This window comes from Schistocerca americana, chromosome 7, assembly GCF_021461395.2.
Source record: "Schistocerca americana isolate TAMUIC-IGC-003095 chromosome 7, iqSchAmer2.1, whole genome shotgun sequence".
Taxonomy (NCBI): Eukaryota; Metazoa; Arthropoda; class Insecta; order Orthoptera; family Acrididae; genus Schistocerca; species Schistocerca americana.
The window spans coordinates 239,818,411-239,831,020 of record NC_060125.1 but is presented as its reverse complement, the minus strand read 5'-3'; the positions used below and the strand labels follow the sequence as shown (position 1 = coordinate 239,831,020).

The 12,610-nt window shown below is 42.3% G+C and overlaps 1 protein-coding gene across 1 annotated transcript in view; it reads right to left on the bottom strand.

Moving 5' to 3' along the window:
* LOC124622334 (rho GTPase-activating protein 10) overlaps nucleotides 1-12,610 on the bottom strand; it is a 576,429-nt gene that overhangs the window by 114,862 nt on the left and 448,957 nt on the right. The window contains exon 4 of the mRNA XM_047148011.1: nucleotides 4,317-4,418. Within this exon, the coding sequence (XP_047003967.1) occupies nucleotides 4,317-4,418 (102 nt within the window). The remainder of the gene's footprint in view (nucleotides 1-4,316; nucleotides 4,419-12,610) is intronic.

Sequence of the window (12,610 nt, the reverse complement as noted above, 5' to 3'; positions counted from 1 at the left end):
TGGTAGCAAATAACTGTGCGAAAGTACCAATACTGAACAGAATTTTTATGCAAAGACTTTCCTTCACTTGGTAGGTACAGCCATGGTATATTTAACTCATTATGAACACTGTCGACGCGTATATTGCAGCTAATTTTTTACAGATTTTCTCAACTCAGCTACATTTTGCGTCACTTCAGGTCAAGCCGTGTTATTTGAAGAGTGCACCGAAGGTAAGTGCTTTTCGATGTTAACAGAAAGCGCTGTCTCCCCTGGCTACACAGCCACCAACCATACAGTTGCGTAAGGCGGGTTGCCGCAACCTACGGCCCACTAATAACAATTCGTCTGGCGCTCCGACGAATAGATACAGCAACAACACACAAATACGCCGAGTTGTTCACAACCGAACCTCCAGCCGTCGCCACGGTATTGGATGGCGCCAGCCTCCCCGCCTGACATGCGATCATCGCTGCACAGAAAGCGCTGCTACTGCATCACTACCTCAAATGTGACACTAACGTGCTTCCTTCCGCCGGACGAGTATTTATGTCGCCGCACGATAACAAGTGTAAATAAAGAATCAAATAAAAATGTTAAAACCCTATTGCTATTGGCTACTATGGGCACTTTGAAAGCCTTCGATCACCCCCCCCCCCCCCCCCCACACACACACATACACACAAAAAAAGAAACAGTCAGCATTCCAAGCATTATGGAAAAGTTAATGCAAAAATTATTGCCTGGAAACAAAAACTGTGAGTTTCTCTTTCATAAAACACGGTCGATGATGCCTAAAAAATCCACAAGATTGCAAAAAAGTTTTCTAAAATATGTGAAAAACTATGACAGCGACTAATAAATGTCAAATGTGACAGTTGTAGGTGTTAAAAAGATCTGTCGACTGGACTATTATACGACTGACTATCGGTTATCTTCTTACGTTTCGATACAGATCGAAAAAACCGTTAAAATCGGTTCCTCTGTAACTAGCTCTCACGACCCATAATTGCGGTAAGTCAAAAGGTACTTGATTGAAAAAAAAAATTATTTATGAGATATCGACTTTTTGAAAGAAATTGCTCTCGATAATTGGCTGGATCTTCTCAGCATACGGCCTCACAGTAACAGTTTTAGGCTTGTTTTGTTCACAAAAAGTTGTGCTAGCATGCTATTCAATGATCTTTACGATTTTATTAAATGCAAGGATCAAAAAATTACTGAAAAACTTGCACTTTAGTTGGGTGTTTTTTTTAAACTGTGTCTCAATTTCTATTTTAGGAAAATAACTTTTAAAGCAAGAAACTCCTGACGTTTTTCACGATTTATTAAAAAATCTACGCCCTTCTACAGCACAGACAACTTTTTTTAAAAAAAGGAATGGACGCAATTAACATTTTAGACCCTTACGCTTGGTGGAAGTTAATTTAAAAGATAAAAAATGTTGTCTCGGCTCTAGAAGGTCGTAGAAATTTTGTTTTAATTCGTGAAAAATAACAAAAATTTCTTTCTTTAATAGTTAATATAATAAAATGAAAATTGAGATAGTCAAAAAAACACGCCCAAGTAAAGTGAAAGTTCTTCCAAATCATTTTTTGATCCTTACAACTAATAAAATCTTAACAATTATTTAACGGCATGGCAGCAAGACTGTTTGCGAAGAAAATAAGCCTAAAAACCGGTACTGTAGGCCTAATTTTTTAATTTGTCAAACAAGTAGTTTCTGACTTACTGCGGGCTATACATACAGTGAAGAGCTAGTAAGGTAATGCGAATTTTAACAAATTACAGAGAACCCGAATGTAGTGGCTTTTTCAAGGCGTCTCAAAACGTACGAAAGCAACCGATAGAACTTTTTAAACATTACGACCTTGTCTTTTAACGTTTTTCGATCGGAGCTATATTTTTTATTTAGTTAAGAAAAACTATTTTTTGCAACTCTGCAGAAATCTTACGCCATTTGTGCCATCCTGGATAGAGTTCGTGAAAATGCAACTATTTAATTTGTAAAATTCCATGTACGCTCATATTTTTTTGTTTTCAAATAACAATTTTTGCAAATTTAACATTCGGACGTCACAGAATGCTTGGACTATTACGGCGATCGAGTCTAGTGGAATTCTTTCGCCGAGAGCAACCTAAGCTCCGTGCTATACTCCGGCTCGCCTCCCAGAACACTGTCACCAAGGACGTCGTCCACCTACGAATATTCCCGTGTGAAGTCCGAGGTTACCCGCTTGGGCACTCCACGGCGCCGTCAGGACATCCCAGTGCTTCAGTAAGTAAGCGCCAGACTGAACCGAGTGCACATTCATGTTCCAAGAAACTGCTATTGTATTTTATTAGACTTGATAAAATTCCACTGTTATTGGCTAGCTGTGCACACCAGACGTAGTATGTTGTTCCTCTCGGTCACGAATACAATAGGAAAGAAGAACAATAAACTGGGCCGCCAGAAGCCTCTGAGAGGTCTTCTTTCAATACTGTCACGAGTTCATTGGACACAGCCATCTGAACCCCCTCAATAGGGTTAAACCTTGAACCGCTCTGCACCATTTTCTGTTTTACGGACAGGAAGTGGCAAACCTCATGAATAAGAATGGATGATGCAACGGTGAGAATTGCGTTTCAACCAGGACCTGCCGATTTATCGTTGCCTAATGACCCAGGGCTTTGCCGTGCAGCAAAGAAAAGTCAGAATTGATGAAGATGTCTGTGTGCGGATGTCCGACTCAAGTTAATGAGCGTGTTAACACTTCGTGGTAAAATTTATTTGTTACTGATGAAGGTGTTAGTTTTAGGGCGCTGAATAGCATGGTCTCCAGCATCCTTACTGGATAGCGACTTGAATGACGTTTGTTATCACAAGCGAAATTGCTACGACTATTCCGCAGGAACACACATTAACAGATTTCTTCATAACGTCTTACTCTGTGGCACAAATATGTAAATATGTGGTTCGTATCCTTGAATGTTGACTAAATGACACGCTGCCTATTGTATGGATGGCCGACTACTCTAACAAAAGAACAGGGGCCGACACCTCATTGAGTCCTCTATTCGGCGCTTCAGATCGGAGGCTTGATACTTCACGAAGTTATAAAATGCGTGTTACACTGTTGCCGTTGTCAGCTAGGATGGCGGTCAAGTCTCTAGCCAAGCAGAGGGTCGCTCTCACGTGGATAATCCTGCCAGAGAAGGAAATTGTGTCAATGGATTACGCCCTCTTCTTAAAAACCCAGTGAGCATCACCTCCTTCCTTAAGTGTGGCTGATATGAGATTCGCCACGCTTGGGTGGCGTGATGAATTCGATTGAGCCTGAGATACGAATTTGTCGTGAACAACCCCGCTACTATCGTCAGCGCGTAGACTTTCCCGGCGTCTTATGGTTGGCAAGGAGGGCTTACATCATCTTGGATGCAGAAAGCTTGACGCAAGTGCTAGAATAACTTAAGCTCTTGTTCAGGCAGAATATATAAAGATAGTAACTCTTGTGAAAGAACAGATACCAATGATGACCATGCAGCTTCTCTAAAAAGAAATGATAATTAATCGAAACCCTCAGCTGCCAACAGGTGTTGTTGCTATACCTCAATGGGGGCAGCTGAAAATGTGTGCCCCGACCAGGACTCGAACCCGGGATCTCCTGCTTATATGGTAGACGCTCTATCCATCTGAGCCACCGAGGGCACCGAGGATAGCGCGGCTCCAGGGACTTATCCCTTGCACGCTTCCCGTGAGACCCACTATTCCAACTGTCCACAACCTACATCCTTTAGGAACAATTACGAAAGTAGGTTGTGGACAGTGGCCGTCGAAAGGATTCATTCCAACTACACTTAAGAGCTAAAGAAATTAGTACACCTGCCTAATATCGTGTAGAACCCCCGCGAGTACACAGAAGTGTCGCAACACGACGTGGCATGGACTCGACTAATCTCTGAAGTAGTGCTGGAGGGAATTGACACCATGAATCCTGCAGGGCCTGCCCAGAAATCCGTGCGACTACGAAGGGGTAAAGATCTCTTCTAAACAGCACGTTGCGAGGCATCCCACATATCATCAGGTTACCTTCCATTCGGAAAGCGGTTGCACTCAGCGACTCTCATATTGACTTGTAAATAATAAATTGCAGCAATCAGTCGTCCTTTAAAGTAAATTATTATGCACATCTAGATTTCGGGTAGAAGCTAGCCATTCTCAATGACTATTATTTTCGCTCAATGCGTGTAAGTCCCTGATCGGGCTTCACCTACAGTTCATTGAATTGAGTATTCAAAGACCAGGACCCTACCGGCCTATAAAATATTAAGAGAGTAAGTAATTGGTACATCACCTCTTGCAGGACGTTCTCCTGTTTTCTGGTGGACAGGTTCAGGTACCTCTCTTGGCTAAGATAAAACTTCGCCGTTTCCTTCTCGAACTTCTTCTTGCCATCCTGAAACGTAAACACCCATATAAGTCTGCGTGCAAATTTATGATACGAGGTCAAAAAGAAAAACACGAAAAACTAATTAACTGATCAATTTCAGAAGAGTCAGCTTTAATGAACTAACTCAAGTTAAAAAAAAAAAAAAACCCTTGAACGACTCGGGGTAGGACGTGAACGACTAGAGACAGGAGGTTTACGTTCACAGGGCAAGAACATTAATATCTTCTGCAGAAATGATTAGCAGTTCAGTCACCTCGGATCAGCATGTGCCCTGTTGCTTAGTAGGCAGACACAGAATCCGCCACGGTCCCTGATAAGTTGTTCCATGCGTGACGGCATCGACGCGTATAGGACGCAAATGGCGTCCTGTGGTATAGCCAACCATGCTGCATTCACCTAGTTCCAAAGTTCATTTGTGGTGGTTGACATTGGGTCACAGCTCCGCACCCGTAGTTTCACCATATCCCACACATTTTCGATTGGCGACAAGACTGGTGATCTGGCGGGCCTGCGCAAAAGGCTGACATCCTGTGAAACCAAGAAGGCACGTGTTTGCGCATCAAAACGTGGTCGTGCATTGTCCTGCTGAAAATTGGCGTCTGGGGTGTTGTGCAGAAAGAGTACGGCTACCGATCGCAGGATGCTACTCACATAGGTCACATTTGTCACAGTGCCCGAGACGCGCGCCAACTGTGATCTGTGGTTGTACGCAACAGCACACCACAACATAACGCCTTGAGCTGGCGCTGTATGTCTTGTGCAAATGCAGTCACTGTGATTCCGCTCTCCCTGTCTGCGGCGAACCCAAATGCGGCCATTATTTTCAAACAAACAGAATCTGGATTCGTCCGAAAATGTTATCTGATATCATTCCTGTTCCCAGTGACGACGTTCCATACACCATTCCCGTCTAGCACGTTTCTGCACGTTCGTCAAAGGTGGCTGCAGATCTGTCCTTCAATGCCATTCGCATGCTGTATCTATTTCCTCGGGAGGTGGTCTGGGTGGTGCGACCTGACCCATCTCGTCGTGTACTACGGCGTTCCGTCAACCACTCAGCACACACTCGTTGCACTGGCGAAAAATTTTGTCTCACATGAGCAGCAGTTTCCCGGATGGATACATCATATTCTCTCATGCCAATAATGGATCCTCTTTCAAACTCGCTGATCTGACGGTACGGTTCGCGCATACTCTGCGAGGCATCATGCACGTCTTCTAAAGTCACACCGATCCATTACCTTCGGTTTACAGCGACGATAGCCGCAGGCACGATTTTCCGGTGGGTGGTATTGTGCCACGATATCGATATTGATCCTTGAACCCGCGGGCCGACATAGTTAAAATGCTAATCATTTCTGAAGAACATACTAATGTACACGTCCTGTGATTATGAACGTCCTATCCAAATGGTTCAAATGGCTCTGAGCACTATGGGACTTAACATCAGAGGTCATCAATCCCCTAGAATTTATAACTACTTAAACCTAACCAACCTCAGGACAATATCACACACATCCATGCCCGAGGCAGGATTCGAACCCGCGTCCGTTGCGGTCACGCGGTTCCATACTGAAGCGCCTAGAACCGCTCGGCCACTACGGCCGGCTGAACGTCCTATCCTTAGTCGTTCAAGGTGTTCTGTTTTGCAACAACAGTACCGGTAGACCGACAAATTTCTGCAGTTTCTTTCACTCGCCTCTGCATATATGCTTCACTAAATTCTGTTAAGAACTATGCAAACCTTAATAATACCTCCCAAATTTGCCAGGGAGCAGTGGTAGATCCATCCTAATACAGAATATCTGGACTGCTTTTCTTTCCTTCCAACACACCTCATGACACAAGCAAGGAGAATATTCACTTCATTATATTTTGTGCATGTTACAGGAGATGTCATTGTAGCCGCGCGGAGTGGCCGTGCGGTCTAGGGCGACGTGACACGGACTGCGCGCCACCACCCGCCGCAGGTTTGAGTCCTCCCTCGGGCATGGGTGTGTCTGTTGTTCTTAGCATAAGTTATTTTAAATTAGTATAAGTAAGTCTAGGGACCGATGACCTCAGTGGTTTGGTGTCTTAAGAATTCACACACATTTGAACATGTCATTGTACATTCTGTTACTTTACACACTTGACATTCCAGTACAATTTTGCTGGATAGACCTCTTCCTTATGTCCTCGCTAAACGTAAGGAATTTTTCGCAATTACGGTATTTACACTTAGCAACTGACAAAAGCAATTCTGAAAGCTTGCATTTACTAACCAGAACTAACCGTTATTTTCACTTTTCACAAAACCAACATTTTGTTCATTTTCGGTAAGATGTTTCAAACTGCGTTTTGGAGCACTGCCTAGCGAACGTTTAGGCCTAACCTCACTTCGCTGCGGTGTAACACTGTCTATATTTCTACGATTTTCAATAACACGTTTGTGCTGATTACCGTAAAATTTACGACTGCAACTAAACTTCTTCGTATCTGGCATTTTACGAAGTACAAGGGTTGAGATAGTCACACACAACAAGAAGTTTACAACATGAACACATGCGATAAACATAAGTAAACTCACGTAGTCCACTAGTATCGACGGAAAGATCGGTTGCAATAAATTCCCGTTGATAGTGAAGTCAATATGTTCTTCGTGGATGTTACACAAACGAGTTGCTATGGAAACAGCGGCTCCAAAATTAAATAACAAGACATTGTAGGCAAGATTTTGTGTTTGACAGTAGCGTGATAACTAGACATTCACGCGTCGCATCTGCTTTAGAAAGGCATTTAAACATGAAATGACGAGGTACTAAACAAAGTATTAATTTTTAGAATCACGTATAACCACAGAATTTTAATGAAAGAAATTTCCATTTTTGGGCCCTCATGAAGTCCACATTCCCTTAAAGGTTCATGTTCACAGAAATAAGCTACAAATTTGTCTGATCACAGAAGCAGTAGTGACGGTACCGTTTTTACCTGACAAAACAATTCTAATGGCAGCTTCACTGCTTTTAGTTTGTAATGATGCACCATATTGTTCACCTTCTTTATCGAGGATAATATTATCCAACAAGCCCATGTACTTAACGATCGTGTCAGCGAAATTGGGGTTGAGCTCAATACATGTCTGAAGCACTCGCCACTTACTGGTCATGATACCAAAGGTACACTCAACAGCCAGCCGTGCCTTTGGAAGTCGCTGATTAAATATTTATTTTAATGGACCAAGCTCTAATAAATAAAATTTATGTTTCGTCTCCCAAAAAAACATGTGGTGGCGTTATCATCTCATTCACATTAGTATTTTCGCAATGTTATTGCTTCTGCTCCTGAGAAAATGTAGTGACACATTTCTGGCCGCCCTAGTACGAATGAAATAACTTCTAGATGATGCAATTCTCCCACGCATTTCATTTTTATTAGTATTAGGTTCACCCTACACTCCTGTTTTCTTTTACCAGTTTTCGTCAGACGCCTCGTCTGGTTTGGAGAGTTCAAAAAGTAACGTCCACAACATCCATCGAGCTCGCTCACTGTACTGTTTTAATCACTGCCTACAGACATCGGTCAAAACTGGCAGTCGCAACGGTATACCTGAAGTTATAACAAAATAATTAACGTTTGGTATACTAAGGTGTCTGTTGCGTCCTTATCTCGGAAAAGGCAAAAGAAATGAAATCTACGTTTAACGTTCCGTCAATGCAAAATAATTAGAGACGGAGCAAAATCGCTGATTGAACAAGGACGGGGCAGCGAAAGAAGCTGCAGCATTTTTAAGGGCAGGTACCGGTGAAATTTCAACCTGGTCGTAAAAAGACCGCAGGGAGCTGAAAATTTGTTTCATAACGCATCTTGGCACGCTGAATCCAGCGGGTATATCCAATTTGCTAAACAACAGCTTTTTCATCACTTTCGAATTTTTGAGTTTTGAAAGAATCATTATTTTTTCAAACCCATAAGTAGAGTTGTTGGTTATCACTGAATGTATTCACAAAAAAAGTGAGCCAAAAATGTTTAAAACTGACGGAGGAGCAGCATTTTTAATTGTGGCCATTTCAATGTTTACAAAAACTTCGAAGTATAGTTAGTTTTCTATCATGAGATATACATGTACAGTGCAGAAATTTAATTGAAACATTAATTTTTATGAACATGTTGGTACATGTGCATAAACTGTACATATATCCGTAATAGTGTATGGATATGTGCCTAATCTATATGTACATCCGAAATTAACGTAAATAAGTAAGTGCAACTATAATTTACATTTTTTTGTAGTTTCCAGGCCTGCCGATTTACATTCGCGGTGGACTTAGTTGTGAATCGGAAAGTAAGTATTTACAAAGGTTCCTGGTCCAGAAAACAGGTGGCGGCGGGCTTTGAGGTTCTTAGGGCGAGCAGGTGATCAACATTCGAACACGGTCCAGTTATTGTACATTGTTGTTGTTGTTGTGGTCTTCAGTCCTGAGACTGGTTTGATGCAGCTCTCCATGCTACTCTATCCTGTGCAAGCTTTTTCATCTCCCAGTACCTACTGCAACCTACATCCTTCTGAATCTGCTTAGTGTATTCATCTCTTGGTCTCCCTCTACGATTTTTACCCTCCACGCTGCCCTCCAATACTAAATTGGTGATCCCTTGATGCCTCAGAACATGTCCTACCAACCGATCCCTTCTTCTGGTCAAGTTGTGCCACAAACTTCTCTTCTCCCCAATCCTATTCAATACTTCCTCATTAGTTATGTGATCTACCCATCTAATCTTCAGCATTCTTCTGTAGCACCACATTTCGAAAGCTTCTATTCTCTTCTTGTCCAAACTATTTATCGTCCATGTTTCACTTCCATACATGGCTACACTCCATACGAATACTTTCAGAAATGACTTCCTCACACTTAAATCAATACTGGATGTTAACAAATTTCTCTTCTTCAGAAACGCTTTCCTCGCCATTGCCAGCCTACATTTTATATCCTCTCTACTTCGACCATCATCAGTTATTTTGCTCCCCAAATAGCAAAACTCCTTTACTACTTTAAGTGCCTCATTTCCTAATCTAATTCCCTCAGCATCACCCGACTTAATTAGACTACATTCCATTATCCTTGTTTTGCTTTTGTTGATGTTCATCTTATATCCTCCTTTCAAGACACTGTCCATTCCGTTCAACTGCTCTTCCAAGTCCTTTGCTGTCTCTGACAGAATTACAATGTCATCGGCGAACCTCAAAGTTTTTATTTCTTCTCCATGAATTTTAATACCTACTCCGAATTTTTCTTTTGTTTCCTTTACTGCTTGCTCAATATACAGATTGAACAACATGGGCGATAGGCTACAACCCTGTCTCACTCCCTTCCCAATCACTGCTTCCCTCTCTTGTCCCTCGACTCTTATAACTGCCATCTGGTTTCTGTACAAATTGTAAATAGCCTTTCGCTCCCTGTATTTTACCCCTGCCACCTTTAGAATTTGAAAGAGAGTATTCCAGTCAACGTTGTCAAAAGCTTTCTCTAAGTCTACAAATGCTAGAAACGTAGGTTTGCCTTTCCTTAATCTTTCTTCTAAGATAAGTCGTAAGGTCAGTATTGCATCACGTGTTCCAGTGTTTCTACGGAATCCAAACTGATCTTCCCCGAGGTTGGCTTCTACTAGTTTTTCCATTCGTCTGTAAAGTGTACATACCACGATACAAACATACACTCTACCAATAACGCCCCTGCAGCCTGGCAACTCTTAATGCGACGCGGAAGCCCAGCACGACTCCTGGCGGCCCCGAAAGACCTACTTTTATTCCGCATGGCAAGCTAAATCCGAGGCTGACCACTCTCCCATGCGGACGCAGCTGAGATGTAATATTAAATTTAACATAAAAAATGCAATTTTCAAACTATCAAGTCATCTTTTATTTATTTTTCCTTCATACTGGGCCACACACTGTGTAATATCGTTGTAATTCTATTTTACGCATAATTTTTGTCGTGTACTATAAACACAGAATTTTTATAATTGATTTTCTCTTTTCGTGTGCATATATTAACACTTTGCCGTTCGCGCGTCTCGTACAAATGTATTCACTTGGTGCCAGCAGCGCTAATTCGGATTACTTGGCTTGTCGCCGGCAGTTCTTGACATTATGGAGAGATTATAAATTGTTACGTTTTACTAATCTCATCGTTAGTTCTCATAAGTTCTCAACATTGTTGCCTTACTTTCATGAAATTTCGAAAATATACATACGTAAATAAATACCAAATTTGTTACGGCGCCTTTCATGACCACCAGCGGCGTCCGTCTGCCCCACATAATGCCACCCCAAAACAGCAGGGAACCTCCACCTTGCTGCACTCGCTGGACAATGTGTCTAAGGCATTCAGCGGGACCAGGTTGGCTCCAAACGTGTCTCCGACGATTGTCTGGTTGAAGGCGTATACGGCACTCACCGGTGAAGAGAACGTGATGCCAATCATGAGCGGTCCATTCGGCATGTTGTTGGGCCCATCTGTACCGCGCTGCATGGTGTCGTGGTTGCAAAGGTGAACTTCGCCGTGGACCCCGGGAGTGAATTTGGGCATCACTCAGCCTATTGCGCACAGATTGAGACGTAACACGAAGTCCTGTGGCTGCACGAAAAGCATTACTCAATATGGCGGCGTTGCCGTCAGGGTTCCTCCGAGCCATAATCCGTAGGTAGCGGTCATCCACTGCAATAGTAGCCCTTGGGGGGCCTGAGCGAGGCATGTCATTAACAGTTCCTGTGTCTCTGTATCTCCTCCATGTCCGAACAACATCGCTTTGGTTCACTCGGAGACGCCTGGACGCTTCCCTTGTTGAGAGCCCTTCCTGGCACAAAGTAACAATGCGGACGCGACTGAACCGCGGTATTGACTATCTAGTAATGGTTAAACTACAGACAACACGAGCCGTGTACCTCCTTCCTGTTGGAATGACTGGAAACGATCGGCTGTCGGACCCCCTCCGTCTAATAGGTGCTGCTCATTCACGGTTGTTTACATCTTTTGACGGGTTTAGTGACATCTCTGAACAGTCAAAAGGACACTGTCTGTGATATCCACAGTCAACATCGATCTTCAGGAGTTCTGGGAAACCGGCGTGATGCAAAACTCTTTTTGATGTGTGTATTTATAGAAAGATGAATTTAATTCTCAGGCTTCGCAAGTTCTACCCATAGTTCCTCTTCAGAAAATATCTACCGTACTTAGCTTTCGAGACTAACGGTAGATATTTACTACAAAATGTGTTTCCTTTGCGCCACTATTCTGCCTAGTGACATCTGATTCACTCACACCCTGCAACCCCATTTTAAAATCAACTAAGTCAGAAGGTGTACACTATACCCAGTATTTGAATACCACTAGATTCCTGGACACTTTAACCCCGAAATGGTAAAAATTGGAAGACTTTGGGCTGCTAATGCTTTGCGTCTGACCACTGCCGCGCAGCAATGTAGTAGCCACTACATAATTATAGCGGATTTGTGATCTCAGTTAGATCGTTTATTGTAGTGAAGTGGATAACGAAGCAGTTTCTTGTCCACTGTGGGAACTGCATACAGTTCGGAGAAGGCATTTTCATGAGATATTTAACCATATATGCATGAATTTTACTATAATAGATGGATGATACAAAGTATATGTGCAGTTGGTGGACTATGTAAGGAACAAGGAAGTATGTAAGGAACAAAGAAGATGTTCATGCATTCTTTTCATAAGCTGTAACCTCCACCACACTGTTTCACGCGTTAATGCTAATATTTGAAATAAAAAATGTAATAATGATATTTTGAAAGTAATTCAGTTTAGAGATCCAAACACTAATGAACCCTTTCTTTACCCCCTAGAAAGTTTTATTTTACTCCTCAAGGGGTAATTACCTCTAGGTTGAGAACCACTGATCCAGGGGCAACAAAAATTTGATTTTTACTATTTCACATAATTAATCACCGAATTTAAAAACAGAAATGCTGTCATAATATACTTATTAAGATTTATTAGCCTACGTTAAAGGTTTAAAACAGTAAGTCAAGTTATCGAAGTTAAAAATTGTGTATGTCTCCAGAGGCAGCGTGACTCTCAGCGGCAGCAAATTATCCAGACTATACTCACCTTCCATAACACATTACACATAATTTCAATAATTTTCGGAACTTTTTCGCTGGCACCCCCACAAAATAATGAAAGGGAAAA